Consider the following 22,205-nt stretch of genomic DNA (forward strand, 5'->3'; position numbering starts at 1 on the left):
AATAAAATAAGCTTGCTTTAAAATTACGTCCTCAAAACAGTGCACAAGTGAAAAGATGTAGCCAGATTTATAAAATAAAACTATAACTCAAGTAAAATGTCTGCATCACAAAAATGTGTTTATTTCCAGAGAAAAAAAGAATGGACCAGTTATCGATCATCGAACATTTTGAATTCTTTACATGTTGCTCAACGGTAGGTGGTGATATTGCTTCGGTTTTTCACTGTTGCTAAGAAACGTACAAAAGAAGAAGAAGAAGAAGGATCCAATCAGAAGCAGCGAAACACAGATGAGGAAGCATCTGACACGGGCGTCTAAGCTTGGATTCCCTGTTGCACTTTGAGCAGCTGCTGTTTTATTAATAAAGAGGTTAGAAGTCCAGGTGTCAGTGTCACCACAGAGAAGAGACAGAGGAGGGACTGGTGCGGTTATGTCTTTCAGCGGAGAAGCCATGCTTAAAGGCGTAGAAGCGCCGCTGTTCTGGCTGGGTGCTCTAACCGCGGCCTGGCTGTCCGTGTGCTCCGTCTATCGGCTACTTTCCGCCTTCAGGGTGTGGGTGTTGGGCAACGGAAGACTGATCTCCCCCAACAAACTGGGAAAGTGGGCAGGTGAGAGTCCAGAAGGCTGGAAACATTAATGTCAAGTATTATCGCACTTAAAACTGATCTTAAGCATGAGGAAATAAAGTGATAGTCTTTTTTATAAGGTTTTGGTGAGGTGAGAATTGTAACAAGGGACGTTCAATGATAAAACTTTACTAATTTTTCGCTGTTATCGGATCACAGCGAAAGTAGAACTATGTCATCATAAAGAAGCACCTATCAGTTGAACAGAGATGATAATAACTGACCTTATTTATGAAAAACAAAGTAAGAGAGTTTGTCGTCTACAACCTAAAACAGCATATAATTTGATTCAATTGCCATTTTAGATAGCAATTTAATATTGTTAATTGCAGTTTCTCTTAGGCTTCTTCAGAGTCACTGCAATACAGACTACTATGAAGATCCTTCCTGCCCACAGCCATAATTATCAACACATCTTTATTTTTATCCAAATCTGGGGAAATATTTCATCCCATCTCTGACCAATAAATATATGCGTTGTATTATTTTCATTTTCATCTGCAACATTTGCTCCTGAAGACTTAAAATCTTGTTGGAAATATTTGCATATCTTCATGCCTTTTTTTCCCCATTTCAGAGCTGACTTAAGGAACAGATAATCTTTAGAAAAAAGACACTATCTTACTAAATTGTGCTTTGTATATAACACTTGGAATGGCCTTGCAAATGAGAAAATAGCTGTGTCAGTATGAAGACAATGTGCACTATTCAACTGTGACAAACAACATCTAGATGCACTTGTTTTCTTTGTTTCCAGCTATAGTGTATCCAGTCTCTATAAGCAATGTATAGAATTGCAATGACAATGTGCTGATTCAAGTTCGCAAATAGGAAAGTAAAAAAAAAAAAAGCCAAATCTAATAAACTTTATACATTTAGCACAGTCTTATTGTCCATAATCTTAAAATGCTTTGGTCTGTATAACTAATTGTAGCTACAAAATATGTGTGCACTGAAATTTTATTTGATAGGATTAACATAGTAGTTTGTGACACTGCCATGAAGCTGTTTTTCTAATATATTTGAATAATTCACATCTGCTGAATCTTCCGATTCTGCAGCACACACACATCTTTTGACCTATCTTGTTTGTCCTACCAGTAATTGTAGGTGACTGCTTCTGGTAGGTTGAACATGATCAGACACTTTGGTTGTAAACTGTAGTAAATCTTGTGACTGGATTATGGTTCGAGTGGATTATCAAATGAGATTGAACACTGTCCATCTTTCCATGTTGCTCACTGATTGAACTTTGACCTTTGAACAGGCTACCTGATGTTACTTCATATGCGTGACCCTGGAGTTCGAAGTTCATATTTCAACACAGACGCTGTAAGACTGCGTGTGTGTGTGTGTGTGTTAAAAATGAGCACACAGTATGGGAACTCTAATATTTAAAAGTAATCTGATTTGGGTTATTGATCTTGGTGATTTAGATTCTAGAAAAATTGGGCAGATTGGTTTAGTTGAAAATGTTCCAGAATCCCTCTTAACATGCACAGTGACATCAGTTTACCAGATAGAGGAAAATGTTTGGAAGTTGGGAACATGAAGTTGCTTTTGATCTTTTATTTGTGTATGTGTGGCTATAAATGGAAAATCATCAGAGGAAGAAAGGAGTTTATTTTTGGATCACTCATGCAAAATGATTTAGAATATGCAGTGAGGCAAAAGGAGCCTGCTGGCCTCCACTGCTACTTTCATTCACAAACTTTGTCTCAGCGAAGTGGACTTGATTGGGAGGACAGTCTGATTATATAACAGTTTCAGAGTCATTCATAAATGAGGCACAGAATCCTAAAGATTCTGGTTCAGTGGTTCTCACAGTTCAAAAGACTGCGTGTGAAAGAGATGTTGAGCAAAAGAAGGGAGCATCTGTGAAAATATGGTTGAGCTACATATTAATGAAATTCACATGTTTAACAAAGACCTCAGAGTTATTAGTGATAAAGAGAAAAAAATAAAGTAATGCTTCAAAATTGTAAAGCACATGATCATATTATAAATTTTACTCATTTTATTTTGCTTATCTTTGGAATCCATCAAACACATCTGCTTACATGCTGCGTTAGCATAGAGTGAGGTAGATATTTTAATGACCATCCAATCTATCCATCCACTGTTTGGGACAGGATCTGGTCCCTGATCCGGAGAGCCACCCTACACATTTCCAGCTCAGTTACTTTGTCATGTTTTATTAATTGTGTGATAGACTTCACATGTAGTTTGCTGTCTGATATGTTTGTAGCTTGAGATGTTGCTTGCTTTTTTATTTTTGTAGTTTGAGGCCTGCCTGGCCTGACCCTAGGGTTGAACATGCTAAGTCATGTATGGATGAAAATTATTGTTATAACAAAAACATACATGCTAAGATTTTTGTTTGTGAAGAAAACTTATGACAATAATAATAATAATAAACATTTTATCCAATGTTTTTGCATCAGTTATACATTTATAAGAGTTTATTAATGCAACTAACTTTTTTATGCTGTTTTCTTTGTAACTTTCGATTTCTGGATTTTGTCTCTATTGAGTGAAACTCTATGTCTCCCTCTGCTGGTTATTACCTGCAATACTTAATTGAATTGCTTTGTGAAATTGTTTGGATTGTTTTATTTTTTGTGATTTATTTAATTTTTTGTCACATTGAATGAGTGGTACATCTTGCTGTAGTATTATTTAATATATCAGACAATTTTAAATGTAAATTAGCATAAAATATACAAGCGGATGTTTTTTTTTTCTCTGAGCTTACCTATGAAGCAAATATCTTGCCAACATATTTGTATATGGAAAATCAGTTTTATATATTTTTAGTATTAAATTAGTGAGGTAGTAAGCAGCTATGTTCTATTATCCTGACATGTGATTTATTTAATTATTTGTTGGTCTCAGATTATTTTCAGTGATGTTTACTTTTGTGTATACAGGGGCCTAAAATTAACTGATGTTGATGGAGACCTGAACAATGAGTGGTTGTGTTGATAATAGGGGTTCATATGCACATAGTAGCAGTATAATTTAGGATCCAGTCCGACCTAGTTTTACAGAAGACAACAGCAGCTCTAAAAATAGATCCTTATTTATTTGAGTGAAGGGAACATGCACTCAGCTGTAAAATATTTATTTTTATTCCTGTTCTGCCTGAAAAACTGTTCATTCTTAAAATGCCTAAAAATAAACCAGTCTATGTTTTCCTCATCATTTCGCCTACAGACTCTCCCGTACCCCCACCCTCCTGTCTCCCTGTGCTATTTTTAGTTGGCCCCAGGATCCCCCATGTTCGTGTTTGTCATTTTCTTTTCTCTTTTCCTCAGCCTCTCCTTTCTGTTTGGCTCTCCTGCAGCCCTAGAGGATGCGTGGCATCGCAGCATCATCTGCACTCAAGAGCATCACACAAAAGAGAGATGGGCTCAATAAAAAAGATGAATAGAGGAAGAAATAGAATAAATAGTGTAAATAAGAAGAATGTGTGCTTTGAATAAGCTTCATTGTTATGGAAGGAATATTAGATTTTGTAAATAGCATGGGCACCATTTTACGAAAACAAATTTGATGCATCGAACTTCTGTGCAAACAGCATTGAATCTGATATGATCTCAGACTTATTGGGCTGAAAACATTAGAAAGGGTTTTTTCTACCATACGTTAGATGAGGCAGTGAAAACAATTTAGAAAATTTGGCTTAGGTAATTGATTATCCTGAAATAAATGGTGCATTAAAAAGAAAAAAAAAACCATCAAATCGCTCCTGAGGTTTCTCCTGTCTGTCACATTCCAACCACAGATATCAGTATTTTTTTAGGGATTTGATGTGGTTGAGAAATACTAAGTAATAAATAATTGAAGTGAAAGAGAGAATGGGTCAGCTGAATTACTCTGATCAGCTAGCTTTCCTCAGTCGGCCAAAAACTCAAAGCGATCATCTCCTATATTAAATGTGTCTAGACTTTTGCATGTTTGCTGCTTGTAACTATTTTATAATGAATATCTTAGCCTTACAGTTAATTCTAAAATATAATATGGCACATACAAATGTGCTTATATAGTGTAAATTTCAAATTAGGACATATCTTCCTTATGAGTCAGAGTGCTCAGACATTTGAGTAATATGGTAGTTTCACACAAACATACACACTTTGCTCTCTGTTACAGTAGCTCAGGAAAATCTGTAGTTGTTACTCAAAATGAATTTACTGAAATTACAGCATTTTATTTCAAAGGACTGAAGAGTTCTTTTTTCTTTCAATGCTCTTTTATTTCTAGCCTTTTAAATAGAGATTCAAATAAAATGCATTAACTATCTGATCATTCCAATTGCATTCTCTGGTAGACGTATCCATGGAAAATGATGGCTTTCCATTAAAGATGGTCTTACACAGCATTTATGCACTGCTGGAGCCTTTTAACTGATTCTTGGAACCATTTCCGAAAGTCGTCGGTTATTTTGGTGCTGACAATACTAGTCTGTATTGTCAATACAGACTAGTGTATTGACAATACAGTCTTTGGGGTGCAACTATCACCTTGTATTGACAATACAAGGTGATAGTTGTATTGACAATACACTAGTCTGTGTATTGTCAATACACAGACTAGGTGTCTGTGTATTGACAACTAGGATTTACAGCTAGTTGTCATTCAAAGAGGTAATTGAGGCTCTTGAGATATTAGATGAATATTAATTAGTCAGGGGTTACCAACCCTGGTCCTCGAGATCTATTGTACTAGGGGTTTTAGATGGATCTCTGCCCCAACACAACTGAAACAAATAATTTAATTACCTGTTCAGCATGTCATTACGTTTGGCAAAGGCCTGTAGAGAGCCATTGATTTGAAGTTTGTTGGTACAGGGTTGCATCTCAGGGTGTATTCACACCAGAAAAATCATTTGGTTTGCTTGTTTGGTCCTGACCAAAAATGGACTTTATTTTATTTTTTTGTTTGGTGCGGTTTGCCTTCACATTGTGCTTCATTGCAAGCAGACTACAATTTAGAGACTAAGCCACTTCGGTGACAACCATTGCTCTCATTTAGTAGAAATGAGAGCAATGGATTTGTAAACTTAACATTTCAGAATTGCTGTAAACCTGTTAAGATGAAACTGAATTGATTAATCTTGCTGGGTTATTCTCCACAGAAAAAAATTGCCAACTGTCTGGCAATCTTCATTGTGAAATAACCTTCATTGTGAAGTATTGTGCTCAGTGGAGGGAAAAGTCACTAATTTTACCTGTTTGTTTTTATTTCATACATTCAATACATCGTGGCAAGAGATGGAGAGTATATAAAAATTGTCAGTCTTTGGGGTGCAACTATCACCTTGTATAGTCAAAGCCTCATGAAAAAATGCAAAAACATAAAACTAAAACTTATTTATGTACGGCAAGTGCAGTGCAAAAGGCTGCACAATTTTTTTATATATTTAAATTAAAAGGGCCCATTTATTTATGGCCTAATCGAACCAGCAGTGGAACAAGTCACAGGAAATTTACAGAAATCATCAATTTGAGTTTATTATAATTAACCCAAATTGCCTTAAAGTGTGTGTTTGCATAGTTGTTTCTCCTGGGTGTCTCTGTGGTCAACTGGCCGCCTGGTCAGGTTGTGCCTCACTTGTTGCCCAATGGCTGCTGAAGACTGACACCAGACCTCTCTGCAACCTTGCAAGCAGGGATGGCTGGTTGACAAATTCTTGTTTTCACTGCACCAATCCCCTTTGGGACATATTTGTTGCTCATTTTTTAACTGAATATTTAGTTTTGTTCTTCCTTATTATGTAGTATTCATTAAACCTGAATGTATATTATTATTGCTAGGAGAGACATTAGAAGCTGTCCTCCTTATTCCCCCGAACTAATAAAGTAGTATGATAAGTGTACTTTTCTCTCTTTCTAAGCCACAAATGGGAATTCATTTAAAAAAAAAAAATCATAAATGTAAATGACAATGAATGAAGAAAAGTGGGTTCACCCATGGATAAGATAAGTTTTTTCTTTTAAAGAGAGCTTTTTTAGGTCATACCGGGACATATTGTAGCGCTTCCTGTCTCGATCCACGTTTTGTTATATTTAGCAAGGGATGTGTTGAGTCGTTCTTTTTGAAAGCTGGGGACTGCTAAAAATAGTCTCCTGCTGCTGCTGTTGCTGCTGTTTGTGCCAGGCATTTCCAGGGCATCTGCTCACTCTGCTTCTACCTATGACAGAGATAACTTGCATTCTCTTTTCTTTGTCCTCATCTGTCACATTAGCAGCTCTCCACATCTCTTTCTGCAGAACATCAGTTTGAATTGACAGTCTCTTTAACCTTGAAGGTTATTCTGTGTTTTATTTATTTATTTTTTTGTAAAGCTTGCTCTACTTGGCCCTCGTTGCCGTCTTTCCACAACATTTTCTAGATGTCTCATAAGTTTCTGTAGGTGGCACTGTTAGTCTGTGTATTGATGCTGATTTCTTTTCTGGTGCTATAATTTTTGTTTGCTTTGTTGTTTCTCCATGTGCCTTTTCTGTCTGAAAAGAAGCTTTCCTTTTTTATCACCGCTAACCCCAGAGCCAGATATTTCTGGCTCTTACTTCATTTTCTTCTGCCCTTTTTCTATTCAAACAATTTTCCACTTGGTCTTGCTGGGGCTTGGCCAGTCACTGTTTATCTAATATTAAGTGTTCTTGATATAAGTCTACACAGAAATCCAGGGTTGTGACTTACAAATTCTTGAATATCTCTTAATGCTTCTACTTCAGAATAGAGTACACTGGTGAGATATAACCTAGTTGTGAGCTTAATAACATGGAGAATTGTTTGAAAAATCGATTGAATAGTGCCTTTTCTTTCTGTATATAATTTAAAATTTGAACCACAGACTTAAATTCATTAAAATATGTATGATGGATAGAAGGATAATAACAAAGCACTTTGAAGTTTAAGAAATATAATCAATAGTTTTTATAGATTTTTGCAAATCAAATCTGAAAAGTGTGCTCTGCATTTGCTTTCAGTCCCCTCTTTTATATCAAAAGAAAGTCCAGTGAGCAGTTTACTTGTGAGTTATGTAATATCCATCTAAATGCACATGTTACTTGAAGACCTCACAGGTTTGTTTGAGGGCATTAGTCAGAAGAACTACTATGGACACCCAGAACACAATCAGCTGTGTAATTATTGCCCTGAAAATGGAAAGTGTGTGATAGGAAACTAACACCAAGAATCACATTGAGCATGCAATATTCACCTTCCTGGAAGGAACTAAACACAAGCTAATCCTGGAAGATATCAGTTATATATGCCTATTTTTTAATATTTTTTCTCTTCTATGCTTCCATCACCCTGTATTTTTAGCACTTTGCGTGATGTCATTAGTGTCTGTTGTGAATGTAGGCTGCCGTAAAATTCTTCTTAACTGTCTGGATATTACATTAGAATGAAAAATGCAGTTTCATAGCACTTAAAATATATTAGCCAACAATTGTTGCCCTAGTTGAAGGGTCACCTTCTGGAGCCAAAATGTTTTAGATGGTTTAAAACATCTTATATCATTTTTGTGTTAGAACAGTCCAATTGAAAGCAACACTGAAATCCAATTAAGATTTTGTGATAAAATTGAAAAGTGATACTCAAAGATTCTCTCCATCACGGATATCTAAGGTTAAGCTATTTTGCAAAGCTGAAAGGGTGAATGTTTTCAGTCTGTAATGATAAAGATGGTTGAAACATTTCCCACAAGACTTGCAGCTGTAGCTACAGCAGAAAAATCTGTAAGTATTCCTTCGCTGACTTTGAAGACAAATGAGTGACAATTTTTTCAAACGTCACTAACATTAACCTGACTTGTCACTTAGAATCCCAGTAAGCTCTGGCTAAAATAGCGTTGCTCTTCGAAAATGTCACCTTCCCCCTTCATGAGAACGTCTTTGGTGACAGGTTGCTGTATTTGAAATGCACAAAAACAGTTTTATTGTAGGTTTTGGTCCCAATAGATTGGCATCTCTGCTGCTATTTGTACAGTTTTCTTTCAAACACTATAGTTATTTTGTATAAATATATAGAGCACAGTAAACAAAGAGCAGTGAGCAGTGTCTGACACCACTCACCTACTGTATGTTGTTATTATAACTGCATCAGAACATTTTCTGTGCCCAAGATCCAAAATTTGTCTGACAGTCGTCCCAGACAAGTTTTGACAGTTGCACAATATTACAGTAGCAGATTAATATGATTATTTGGTACTACAAATTACTTCAACTTCTCACAGTTGAGCATGTGAACAATCTTAACAGCCATACCTATGCCTCCCCTTTTGGGAAAAATGCTAATTCTACTTGTGTGACCTTTTTTGTCCAACTTCCAGTTGTAACAGGAGCCACAGATGGGATTGGGAAAGCATATGCAGAGGAGGTAGGATGGCATGGATATTCTTTCACATTCAGAGGTTGCATTAAAATACTTTTGTATCTAATGATGCTAGTTCTCCAAGCTTGTTTATATATATATATATATGTAGTGTATGGTCTTAGTAATGCGGTTTTTCATAGAATATGTCTTGAAATGAATCTTTCTCTGGTTTTGTTCACATGTTTTTATTTTATTTTTTTTTCCTTTGCCTCTAAACAGCTTGCCCGCAGAGGCTTTGCCATTGTTCTGATTAGTCGCTCTCAGGAGAAACTTGATGATGTATCCAAGGCAATCGGTAAGACATGTGCACTCTTATTTTTGACATCATCTTTGATTTTTTTTTTCTGTTTTTTTTGTTTCTCTTAACATGGCACATCATTATAGAACATTAAGGATGACAGAGTATTAGTGTTTTTAAGCAATTATTCAAACAAGTCTTACATTTCTGTGTCAAGGGAAATCAATATTGCTTGTCTTCCCAAGAAATAGATTAATACAGGTGATCCATTAAGGCAAGCAGCTGCTGGACAAGGTCTTAGCCATCAAGATCCTTGCTGCATGTCCTCATTCATCTTCAGCCTGAAATGTTTTATCACCCAAAGGGCCTAATTGACAAGTGACTAAATGATATAGCACTGAATTGAGTGTTTTGCATGTGATCCTTTCAGTACTGTAGAGATGCAGCAGGGGTTTTATTTTGGAGGAGTAAAGCCTCCTGCTGGAGCCAAGTGTGAATCCATGCAACTGGATAAAAAGGATCCTTTCAGTGATGAACATATTGGATAAATATTTAAATTAACCCTTTTGCTGTCTCTAATATCCCTATTTACTAAGCTCAAATGCATGGTTGTGTCCCCAGCAAGCAAATGTGGCGTGGAGACCAAAACAATTGCAGCAGACTTCAGTGCTGTAGATATTTATGCAAAGATTGAAGAGGGCCTTTCGGGACTGGAGATTGGCGTCCTGGGTAAGTCTGGTGCACCGTTCGCCTAGGATTTTGTTTGAACATAAGAAAAGCAAATTCTTTCTAAAATCTCTTTATTCCATCTGTGTTAATGCAAGGTTTGTATATCCAGGTGCTTCTCAATAAGTTCAATTACTTTTGAAAAGACCATTTTGTTTCAGAAATCGAGTTTAAAATGTGAAACTCATTGAATAGTGATGTATTTCAAACATTTGTTTCTGTTAATTTTTCAAACTGAAATTATTATTTTTTTTAGAATATTTCAGGAAGCAAAGAAAAAAAAGACGAGGCTGACTAAACATTTGTGCAGTAGTCATCAACAACCTCAATTCTGGTAGTTTTTAGTAGGCTGTTTGGAATGCTTTATTACTATATAGAAGCTAATTGAAAATCGAGTGGAGGGAGAAATATTGTTTTCAGAAAAGGCAAAAAAGTAACAGAAATTTCAGTTATTTAATCAAACTTTATTTATGAAACATAAAAATGTTTTAGCAGAGTTAAAAACAAAAGGACAAAGAGTGGAGAGGCATAGAGTTATAGTTGCTTAAGGTAAACTGAGTTTTTCAGTCACTGATGATCTGTTAAGACATGTGTTAAGACTCATTGTTTTCTTGGAAGTTGACACAGAGTTGTACCAGAACATGTTTTAGCACAAAATGCTTCTCTGTTTACATGCTTTACTTAAATGCTTTAATTAAATCAAGTCACAACATGATTTAATTTGTCAGCAAAACTTGGCAATGGCACCTGGCTACAATACCAAAAGCAGTAGTACATATCTTGACAACCATGGTATCATTGAGCTCATTTGAACAGAAAACTTTGCTGACGTAAATATGCATGATTGTGTCATGCATATGTAAAAAATAATGTAAAAATTACATTTTTAAGACATCATCCCAATATGACATTGGGATACTATCAATTATCCCAGTTGTCCCAATAACAAGATCAAGTTATGACAGTAGATCCTGTAACGCTGTAATTCATCCAAAGGAGACCCAACTGTATTGAGTGCTTATACTCTAAAAGGCTGCAGATTACAAAACAATTTAATGCAATAATGTTGACAATAGTTGTGATGCTGAATTTACTTGTGATTAATAAATAATTTAGAAATGGTGTTGGGATCTGTCTTCTGAGGAAATATAAATAGTCGTCATATAAAGATTGGAAAAAATATATATATTTCCATCTTATTCAAGGCATCACATTCTTTTAACTGGCATCTGTCTACAGCTGCTGCTTCTTAATGACCTTTTACTTGAACTACTCAAATCAAATGAATCATTAAATATCCAACTGGCACAGAGAGTTTGAATAGATGGTACTTGAATGATGGAATTAGCTGATATTTACTGCGGTTAAAGCAGTTATTTGCAAAATTTATATTGCAAATCATTTGTGAGAATGAATTTGAAATATATTTTACAACATTTTATTGTGCACTATACTTTTTTAAAATGTATTTTTTGTTCTTGAAAAATTTGCTGAGTTGTTTCTCAATCATAATCATAAAATATTAAAATACAATTTATGTGCATCTGGTTTAACAGCCCTTTGCTGCCCCCAAAAGACAAGAAAATGAATAGCACTTTTTTCACATTTGTTTTATAAAATATAGTCTTTTTCTGGTTTAAAGTCAGTGGTTTTCAGTGTATTTTCAGGTTCTGTCACTGACAAAAAAAATAAAATAAAAAATAATAATCTACTTTTATTTTGTAGTAAACAATGTGGGCACATCCTACTCCTACCCTGAATTCTTCCTCAATGTTCCCAACCTAGACACGGTAAGTTGTCTGTCGTTTGACATCTATCTAATTGAAGTTCAGTTCATTCAAGTGATCTGAACAATCTTCAATATAAGATCACTTATGTTGAAGATAATAGGTGTTCTTATGTTCAATTGAATTAAAAATGGCTTAAGAGTCATCTCATAATTTAATAAATCAGTTGGGTTTGTAAGAAATGGACTGGTGTTGGTTGACTATGTAAATTTACAAAAACTTTAACTCAGAAAGAAATTCCTCATAAGATGGTTAACTAGTCTTGTTCTTATTTCAGTTCATTGACACAATGATCAACATTAACATAACGTCAGTATGCCAGGTAAGTAAGAATAAGTTTTTAATCACAGTAACTAAAAAGAAGGAAAACATTTTTAAATACCAGCCTGAAAAGAAACCAACCATTTATACTGAAATCATGGTTGCGTAACTTTCTCTGCCTACCATTTGATATTTAGATAATGCACTTTTAGCTGTAATTACAGCTTTGAGTCTGTTGATGGATTGGTAGTTCTGCTAGTTGGTAGTTCTGAACTGACAGTCCAGCATGTTTCTAAAAAATAAAGAACTCGGGTTGCAAAATATTAGGTGGAATAAAAATGAAGTTTGATAAATATTGTCTTATGCAAGCTTGTTTGGAAACCTGTAGCAGATATCAAGTTAAATGTCTAGCTCAGTCCCGTTTCTGTATTCAATAAACTTTATAAAGTTTGAATTATGCTCATATCATTACTTTTCCCCTGTGGTATCTGAACCACCTCTGAGTAATTATGTTTGTCTTAAATGGATTCAGATTGTCGGAATTTTTTTTCTGATGTGTGTATTGCCAGTTAGTCACACAGAGATGAGAACACTCTCACGCACACACAAAAACATGGGAAACGGTGACATAAAACACAGTAAGTCACTTCCGTCCCTATTATCCGCATATAGCAGCTCCCAGAGAAGCAGCTAAAGTCCACCCACTCTTTTAACACTTAATTTAGGTCATTCAATATTTCTCCAAATGGCTCCCTGTGCTATCATTAACATTTCCTCCCTCTCTTTGTGTTACCTTTCTGACCACTTCTTCACACACCTCCCACACAGGTGTATGTTTGCAGGCACACATCCACATACAAACAATAAGCATTCTTTATCTGTAATTTCTATGCAGTGTCTCTCTGGCATGTCTTTTTAATTGCTATTTTTCCCCGCAGATGACACGTCTCGTTTTACCTCAAATGGTAGAAAGGTGAGTATTTTATTTTTTTTGTTCTCATACAGAAATGCCACCGATGTTGGAAAAAAGTATGAACTCTTATTTGCTTTTTCCACTCAATGCAGCTTTATTCTAAAACAGATTTTAATGAAATAAATCTTGACAAAGTAGCCTATTATGATAAACTGAAAATACCTATGATAAAGTTAGTTGACTTTAACATGATTTGAAATAAAACACACTTGTCTGTAGAAGGTCACACAGTTGACAGCATCGGTATATCAAAGGTGTGACCTGTAGACCTCAGAGACTGGATTGTGTCAAGGCACAAATATCGTGACACAGAACTACTTTGACAGCATTGAACTCCCTTGAAAAGCCCAGTTCAGAAAGGGAGTAAGTTTAAAACCAGCTGGACCGTATTTCGATCTGACCAGCTAACAAAACTGAATAATGGGGGAATAAGGATCTGAGAGGTGACCAAGAACTCGATGGTCTCCAAGGCAGACTTCCACTGTTCTTCTCTGAAGATGGAATCATCCAGAACTTCAGCCATTCACTACTCACTCCACCAGTTTGACGTATTATAGTAAATTGATGTCAAGTTCATTTAAATAGCATATTAAAAATGCAATTTGACCAAATTGCTTAACAATTACACAAACAGTAACAAAAGTGGCAAATCGGATAGACGGTAATAAAATAAAACAAGACTGTGAATGTCTAAAAACCATTTAACATCTCATTCAGAGAAAGAGATGGTCAGCTAAAAACATCTCAGAGAAAGATATGTTTTTAGCTGACATGGCAAATTCTCAATCACTACTTAATTTTAAGTTTGATTGTAGAACATCAAGGAAGAACTGGCTGATTGGCTGAAGTGCTTTCAAATATGAGTGGATGTTAAGGGGATCATGTAGATGAGATGGGGCTAGTCCAAATATGGCCACTAAAAGACACTTTGCAGCCCAGGTGGATTTTGCCAAAAAGCGCTTCATAGATTTCCAGACCCAGAGAAAAAAAATAATGTTTGGTCTGATGAAACAAAAACCATTTCCTTTTGCTTGAACACTGAAAAACAAAAGAAAACACTGCTGGTAAACACAGCCTTTACAGCGTTATGTTGTAAAGATCTGTTTAAGCATAGAACGTGGATGCACAAGGATACAATGACAGTGGGGGAAATATGGAGAAATCATTTAAGACCTCCCCTCACAGAGTGCTCTGGAACTCTACTTCTCCCAACACAATGACTCAAAGCAATCACCAGGAGAAAGGAGTGGCTCTATGAACAGTTTGTGAATGTCCTTCAGTGACCCAGCCAGAACTCGGACTGAAATCCTACTGAACATCTCTGGAAAACTTTGTTTACAAATACTCCTTATCTGACCTTGCTAAGCATACGATTTGCAGAGATAACTCGGAGAAAAACCTTAAAATATGTGTACCAAGTTTGTAGAGCCGTTTCCATGGAGACTTGATTTCTGCCAGAAATGCTTCTGCAAAATATTGAATAGTTTGAAACAATGGATTAACAAGCTTTTGGCTAAATAAAAAAATATATATTTATTATTCAAAAAATGTTTTCTAACTTGAGAGGTAATATGTGTAAGTCAATAACCAAATCTGTTTTATTCTACATATTGAAAGGATTAAAGTAATATTATTCACTTATTCAGTAAGTGAGTATGTAGATGTATGATGAAGGCACGTAATGAAATATAGAAGGAAAATGTGATTGGATTCTTTTTTCCACTTCTGGAGCTGTGCCCAAACTTAAATCAGACCCTAGTAAAATTCTTCCACTGACAGTTTAAGGATTTTTGAGAAATTTATCTGCAAAATCTACAATTCGGTGAAAAAGTGTTTCCTCCATTAAAATTGTTTTACTTAATTATTGTTTTATTGGCTGTTTCTCATTAGCATGTGTAATAGTTGGCAATGAGTTTTTAAATATTCCTGTTAAGGTGCATCTTTGGTGCATCTTTTATTGTAGTGCTTTTAGGTCTGCACAACATTAGAAAGCCAAAGTTGTGGACCATTAATAATTGCAAACTGCCTCAGGAGTTGAAAAATCAGATCTATTCCAGATAATCATACCACATTGTTTTACTATCAATATAAGATGGGTTTTTGTCTGAGACGTTATTGGTTTTATGCCAAATACCACACCCTTCTAACGACCAAGTTGTTTTAGAAAATATTTGTCCTAGAACACATGACATCCATATTTAAAATCCAACTAAAAATTAACTAGTCTGACACAGTTTGCCAAAACTATTTGGCATTTTCCAAATGTAATCAACTGAATGCAAGTGGCACTGGGGAAAGCTCTCAGTCAGCCAAAAGGGGGAGACAGTGTTGCTTTTTCTGTTATAAGCTGGAAGACGAAGATGCCACAATTCTGAAGTATTTTAAAATGAAATATTTGAAAATCTATAAAAAATAAAAATGTATTTTTTTTCTAGAATTTCCTAATGTTTTGCAACATCTGACTTTATTTTTATGTATGCATATGCTTTCATATAGATTTATGTATGGTATTCTTCTATTATCATTGTGCTAAGGATTTATGTCTTGCTGAATATCTTCCTTACAGTAAAGTTTATTTTCAGAAGAGAAAAAAAAATCAGGATGAAGGTACCGAGAGCTGAAGCAAAAATGTCATCAGATTGTAAACATTTAAGTATTGATGTTGCTGTATCTTTGATCTTATCATTATCCACCAGCTCTACTTTGATGTACTACGAGTGGAGTTTTGGCTCAGCATGCGAGTACATGTGCTACCATATTCTTTTATCTAGCTGGAATTGATTTCAGGCTGAAGTGTCTGCTGTCCCCCACCTACCAGCCTTTTTTCCCTTCTTTCTGGTGTAAAAGAACCTTTTTTGTCTTTGTATGTGGTTTCTAGGAAAAAGGGAGCCATCCTAAACATCTCATCTGCCAGTGGCATGTACCCTGTTCCTCTCCTCACCGTCTATTCTGCCTCCAAGGTAATTGCGGTACATGGTGTATGACCTTCGCATCAAATGTTACTTGAAGGAATACCTGTAGGCACATCTGGGCTTCATAAACAGTTTGTTAACATGCACTGTAGCCTTCAAGGAGAAGAAGGCTGTCTTGTTCTCATTTTATAAATTATTGTTTTATTGACAAACATTGCCTTAGGCAAAACCTAATCGATATGTGTAGGAATAGAGCAGCATTAATGTCTATTAGTGTTATGTTCTCTTTGGTAGCTGGAAAATGGTCTGTCCCTTGCTGCTACACTGAAATTCGTTGGCATCCTTTTTTTTCTTCTTCTTCTACTGAATCCCATTATCCACACTTTCAATGTGCAACTAAACAGTCACTGCACTGCAAACTTGAAGTACTGCTACATGTTCCAGGTCTGGATGATAATGAAAAAGGAAAACAAGAATGTTGAAAAGTAGCTATATGCAGATTTTCTGTTTTCTTTTTTTCTCCCTTTTCCTTCCTTATGTCCTATTTTACTTATTCCTTCATTTTATTCTTTATTTCTTACTTTTCTTCCTTCATTTTTTATCTTACTTTCCTTTTTTGTCCTTTTTTTTTCTTTCTTCCTTCCCTTTTACCTTTCTTGGCCTTTCTCATCATTGTTTCCATTCTTTACTACTTTTTTCCTTCCTTCTCTCCTTTTATTCCATTTTATTTGTCCTTTCTTTTTTGTCCTTATTTTCCTCCCTCATGTTTCTTTTTCTTGGATTTTTAAAAATGTATATATTGAGTGCAAAGGATTGAATAATCAGCTTTTGAATTTGAAAAAGTTTGGAGTTTTTAAATTAAAACTTTGTAAGAATCCTGCTAATAAACCTTTTTGATTATTTTTTTTTTTCATTAATAGAATGGTGAGAATTTGGTGAAAGGGAATATAATCACATGCCTGTTTGTTTCAAACAGGCATTTGTGGACTTCTTCTCCCGAGGACTGCAAGCTGAATACAAGAGCAAAGGGATCATCATTCAGGTAATTAATGGACTAATCTAATCTGAGGGTTCCTATGCTGTTATCAAGTGCTGTTGATTAATAACTAAAGTTTGGGGAGGGGTAACAGGAAATTAAGCAAAGATAATGTGGCTATTTGCATTGATGTTTTTTTATTTTTTTTATTTTTTATCTATTTCTCTGTTTTTAGAGTGTTTTGCCATTTTTTGTTGCCACCAAACTGAGTAAAATTCGTCGCCCTACCCTGGACAAGCCTAGTCCAGAGAACTACGTTGCTGCTGAGCTCAATACTGTGGGACTGCAGACTCAGACCAATGGATACCTGCCACATGCTATTATGGTATGTCATAAAATGAACCAGAAATTTCCTTAAAACCATGGTACTCTCTTTAACCTGTTAATTGTGTTGCCTCCAGTGGTATGTGGTGGTGTAGGAAATCACACCCATAAAGGATCCGTCTGACTGTAGCGGAGTGGGTACAGCCTGAAACATTTTTAAAAGCACTCAGACTTTAATTGCTTAGATCCCAACATCTTATAAAAAAAAGAATATGAGACGAGAAAGGAAAAATAACATCAAGGCCACTAGCTTATTATTTCACAGTGAGTACACTTTGTATCTTATGTCAAGTCATTCTGAGTACCATGGAAGGTGTAACTGTAAAAAGCTCCAAATGCATTTAATATCTCCAGACATCTTTTCATGCACATTTGAGGCATGGAAAAGTTTCAAAACCACAATCTATGGTTTCTTTTTTATTTGTGCTACATCCTAAAACAAGACAACATTTAAAGAAATGCTTAATATTAAATCTCTTTAATATTTTAAGCTGCACACACAACAGTCACACACGTTGTTTTGTTAAGCTTAAATCTGTCTTCAGGTAAAATTGAAATGTACAGAAAATATAAGCTGGAGAGCTGCTTTAATTTCATGTTATATTGTTCCAATCAGAGAATTTTAGCTCAATCCACAATGCTGTGCTCCAAAGAGTTCCTCATCACCTGTTTTCTCTTTTTATCCAGTTAGACATGACAAAAATGGATGGATGGGATTTGGGGTTCAAATGTCCTTAGAAAACTACCCTGAATCCTGAAAAGATTCCTGGTCAACTGTATATACGTGTATGTTTATTCAGAACCATCTTAAGTGAACTGCTTATGTCATTGCTATTGTTTAGTCAATCGTTTCTTAGGAAACACCTGGGAAGTCATTCCCTGCACCCTTTCATAACATTGAACTAAAAAATATTTCTTGGTATATTTCCCTGCTTCCATTTAGTGAAGCAGGGAACAAGAATATGTTTTATTATTTGAAATTGATGTTTCACCCTAAATTTTTACCTGTTTATAGATTATACTGTTTTATGAATTGTGCTCTTATTTTGTTCAGAAAAACATGAACAACTTCAGCTACATTAGGCCTCAGAATGACCTGAAGGGTTCTTTCTATTGATTTCTAAAAAAAAAAAACACAACAGCTAAGATATCCATCCCTTATTTTATCTCTAGTTTATCAGTGGTGTCGCCATAGCAAACAACTGCTGACATTTTTTGTGCAAAATAGAAAAAATATATTTTATGTAGCCTGTTTATATAACCTTGTGGAGCAACTAAAACACATTTTGTGCAGACTCGATTGTAGTACATCAGATATCCATTTTTTAAAGAAATAAGCTTTCTTTCTCAGCGCTGTAAAGCTGAAACAGCATAATACATACGCAGCATGGTGAAAGTATGTCATGGCAACTGTGTTAAAAGCTCATCAAGCTCAGGTTTGACTTTATACAAAAGAGCCTCCTACGAGCTCACCTCTATTCACAAAGGTAATGTTGTTCCAACAGCTGCTCCTAGCATCTGTTTGGAAGTAAACATCCTCCAAAATAATGGAGTGGGATGCCTCACTACCTTTCCGCATTGTCTGCATCCTAATGACACCTTATCAGAAATGAGGCGGAAACTTCAGTCCTGGCCTGATTTTCCAGTCTGCGCCTTCATTCATCAGAGGTCACCTGCATATGTCAATGTCAACGTGCTGCGGTGGAGTGTATGACCTAAATATCAACGATCATGTTTATTGATTATACTATTTATTTCAGCACACAGGTGGTCAATGAATTATGTTCATCATAAAAAGGCTCTTATTAATCCTGTGCAGTCACTGGGTTTTGTGCAGATAGCATCAATTCAGCCCAGATCTTGTCTGCCCTCAGCCACAGTATTTCAGCAGTCCATAAGCAGCGGACAAGCGGAGCTGTTGTGTTTATCTGATAATCCCTCTCTGTTCAGCTGTGTCTCGGCACTGCACGTTTTACAGTTTTAAGCCACAGTTCACCACTATCCAATTTAGACTGCTGTAAAACTGCAATCTGCACCTTTCTGGGGATAAACAACATCTGTTCCGTTAACTGTGCCGCTGCTTATTTTTCTTTGGTTGTACAATTAGAATGACATAGTAATACGCTTAAAATAATAAAACTAAATGGATAAGTGAGTGGAGTGTGAAATTCCATGCTGTTCCTCCAGTTTTTGACCAACCAGTACATGTAAATTACCTTTGATGGTGCTTCTTGGTGATCTTTAACTGGGCTCAATCAGCTTCTCATTTACTAGGTTTGTAGTCTTTAACTACATAAAGTAAACCACCTTTCTCCTTTTACTATAGCCACATTAGGTTGCGTGAAACATAGATTTTGTAAAAGAAAGAAAAAAAATTGAGCTACAAAATATGATGAAACTTAATTATGGTTATTAAAAATAAGATAAAATTTTGTTGGAATTTCAAACTGCACTTAAGCAATTTAATGTCTGTTCCATGTTTTTTTTCCTCACTTCTTAAATGAAAATGGATCCAAAGAGAAGTTTAATGGACTCTTTCGTGGCTGCCTCTCTAGCAAGTTCCATGTCATTACATGTGGTTGTTTTTTGTTTGCATAATCAAGCTAACAAACAGATAGGCAGCTGTAATCACATACCTTTTCCTCAGCTCTCACCATGCTGGAAGAATGAGTTCATTATGTTTTCAGTTAGTCTGAGTAAACTGCTGATTAGACCGCATAAACCTGTTCCTCACTTAAGGAGAGGAAATTCTAAACCAAATCATCTGGTTTTACTGTGAATCTCTTCTGCGAAACACTTCGAAATGAAATATTGATATGCATTGCAGGTGAAAGGTTTACATACTCAGTGTGAACATTGATGTCATTAATTTATGACTTCTCATTATGCATTTGATCCAATCTTCTCTTGGAGTGAAGTAGTGACAGATCAAATGCTTACAGTGATTTCATAAATCATTGTAAGCAACTCCCACAACAACTTTGGGAGTTGTTGTGGCTTTTCTCCCAGGCATTTAATTATATTCCAGAAATTATTAAAAGGGTAGATGTTTGGGCCATTGCAGGAGCTAAATGTGAATATTTATCATCCTTTCCAAAACAAGTTTTCATGTGTGTCTGTGACCTGGGCATTTATTTGAGCAGTTGAAGATCATGTAGAACATAATGAACATAATGTAAATTCATCCACTGACCCCAGAAAGTGCAATCTTCTAGCTACTAAAAACTTGGATTGTTTCTTTTGCTTTTTAAAGTGGCATTAAGGAAAGCTTCAAATAGTTCCCAAATAAGGACAAGAGTTTTGTGATCTCTGACTTTAACAAATGGCATGTAGTTCAGACATAATTGGAAAAGGGCATATACAATAAGATGGCACAATTGCTTGAGTTTTTTCCCCCTTGTACAAACGTGCTTGCCACGTTTGTTGCTCCTGTGGGTCGGAGATTAATAATGAATGCTAATCTGTTATTTGTAAATGCCACCAGATGACCATGTAATTTCCCTCTGTAGGGTTGGGTGACTACAGCTCTACTTCCAGCCAAGATGCTCAACAGCTACGTGATGGGGATGGGTCTGTCCCAGCGCGCTCGTTACCTCAAGAAGCAGAAGCAAGGGTAGGGGGATCAGATGGACAGTGAGAGCCGCAGCACGAGATGGAAGGGACCAGGTGCATTAATGTCATGTCCAACTGCCGTCATCATCATGGACCAGGCAAAGAGAAAGTGACAGTTTCTGGGCAACATCTCAGTTTTCCTCCTGCAAGTGATAGATGATGTGAGCCAGTCTCTATGTGCTCAACCCAAACAGTTGTATAAAATAACCATTGGACTAATTGGTGCATTCAGTAAACGGCTTTAATTAAATGTAGAAACTAAAACCAGACCATCTGTCTAAGAATCGTGATGAGAAATTAATCCTACAAGAGAAAGGAGGCTATAAAGTTGGAATTATCAGGGGCATGATGTCGCTTGGCATCGTTCTCGCATTTTATGGCTTCTGTTTGCTAAAACACTGGAAGTGTGACTTGCTTTAAAGGATGATTCACCAGTATTCACTCTTCATAGTTTTGTATTTTTCTTTTTTTAGTGTCTAGTGTTCACCACATTGATTTAAACATTTTCTGTTAACTAAATCATTCCCAAGCTTTAGCTTTTGTTTTTGTGAAATTAATGTCTCAGTAATTTATATGTATGACAGATACTGAAACAGTTGAACCAAACACTGATTAATTGATATTTGCATTTCTGACTACAACACATGTTGTTGTGTGTCCATCTTCTTAGAAATCTCACAAACATATTTTGATCTGCTATGTTTTGAATTATTATGTGACATGATGGCTATTCAGCCAAACCATTGGTAGTTTCTTCAAGTATGTTTGATCTGTTTGATCAAGTTGGGTCTGTAAACAATTTCAGATTTGCCATTTCAATTCTCTCATTTCAGCATAAACGTATTGTCCTTTTTTTTACCCTGGATGATTGACTTAATGTTGAAACTTAGATTGCACTTGTTCTTCCTGCTATCAATAAATATTCTTTTCAGACCAATTTGTCTCGTTTTTCTTTTTAATGCATTAATTTTGACTTTAGTTTTATTTACTTTTTTACATTTTAAAGTTTAAGCTACTTTTGAAGTATGATTATTAAAATAATTAGAGAAATCACAGACGGTCAAGCATGTTATTACTGAATTGATTAATTTGAATTATCAGAATTATTCTACTAGATTTTGGTGCATCAATACATTAAAAACCTTTTATTGCAATGATTCAGTTAATTGTAGCATATAAATTTACTATATGTGCAGGGATACACAATAAGTACTGAATACATCACATTTTAACAAAATTTTTGAGATAAGGCCATTGTCAAATTCACACCAGAGGCTTAAAACAAGCAAAGTAATCAAAAAAATCTAAAACAAATTAGTCCA

The 22,205-nt window shown here is 35.5% G+C and overlaps 1 protein-coding gene across 1 annotated transcript; it reads left to right on the forward strand.

Annotated features, from left to right (window-relative positions):
- The first annotated feature begins 284 nt into the window (after window positions 1-284).
- On the forward strand, window positions 285-21,820 carry hsd17b12b (hydroxysteroid (17-beta) dehydrogenase 12b). Its single transcript, XM_055036867.1, has 11 exons — window positions 285-608; window positions 8,971-9,017; window positions 9,234-9,309; window positions 9,874-9,981; window positions 11,704-11,768; window positions 12,043-12,087; window positions 12,965-12,999; window positions 15,878-15,959; window positions 16,888-16,953; window positions 17,123-17,272; window positions 20,781-21,820. Exons 1-11 carry the CDS (start codon window positions 431-433, stop codon window positions 20,886-20,888), a joined length of 960 nt encoding a protein of 319 aa, XP_054892842.1. The 5' UTR covers window positions 285-430; the 3' UTR covers window positions 20,889-21,820.
- The last annotated feature ends 385 nt before the right edge of the window (window positions 21,821-22,205 follow it).

This window comes from Poeciliopsis prolifica, unplaced genomic scaffold, assembly GCF_027474105.1.
Source record: "Poeciliopsis prolifica strain line A6 unplaced genomic scaffold, Auburn_PproV2 SCAFFOLD011, whole genome shotgun sequence".
NCBI lineage: Eukaryota > Metazoa > Chordata > Actinopteri > Cyprinodontiformes > Poeciliidae > Poeciliopsis > Poeciliopsis prolifica.

Excerpts from the sequence above, each read along its gene's own strand:
- hsd17b12b (XM_055036867.1), top strand. The coding sequence starts at position 431 with ATGTCTTTCAGCGGAGAAGCCATGCTTAAAGGCGTAGAAGCGCCGCTG. Across the intron at positions 11,769-12,042 it reads ATGTTCCCAACCTAGACACG|TTCATTGACACAATGATCAA; the intron begins GTAAGTTGTCTG and ends TTCTTATTTCAG. Across the intron at positions 17,273-20,780 it reads ACCTGCCACATGCTATTATG|GGTTGGGTGACTACAGCTCT; the intron begins GTATGTCATAAA and ends TTCCCTCTGTAG.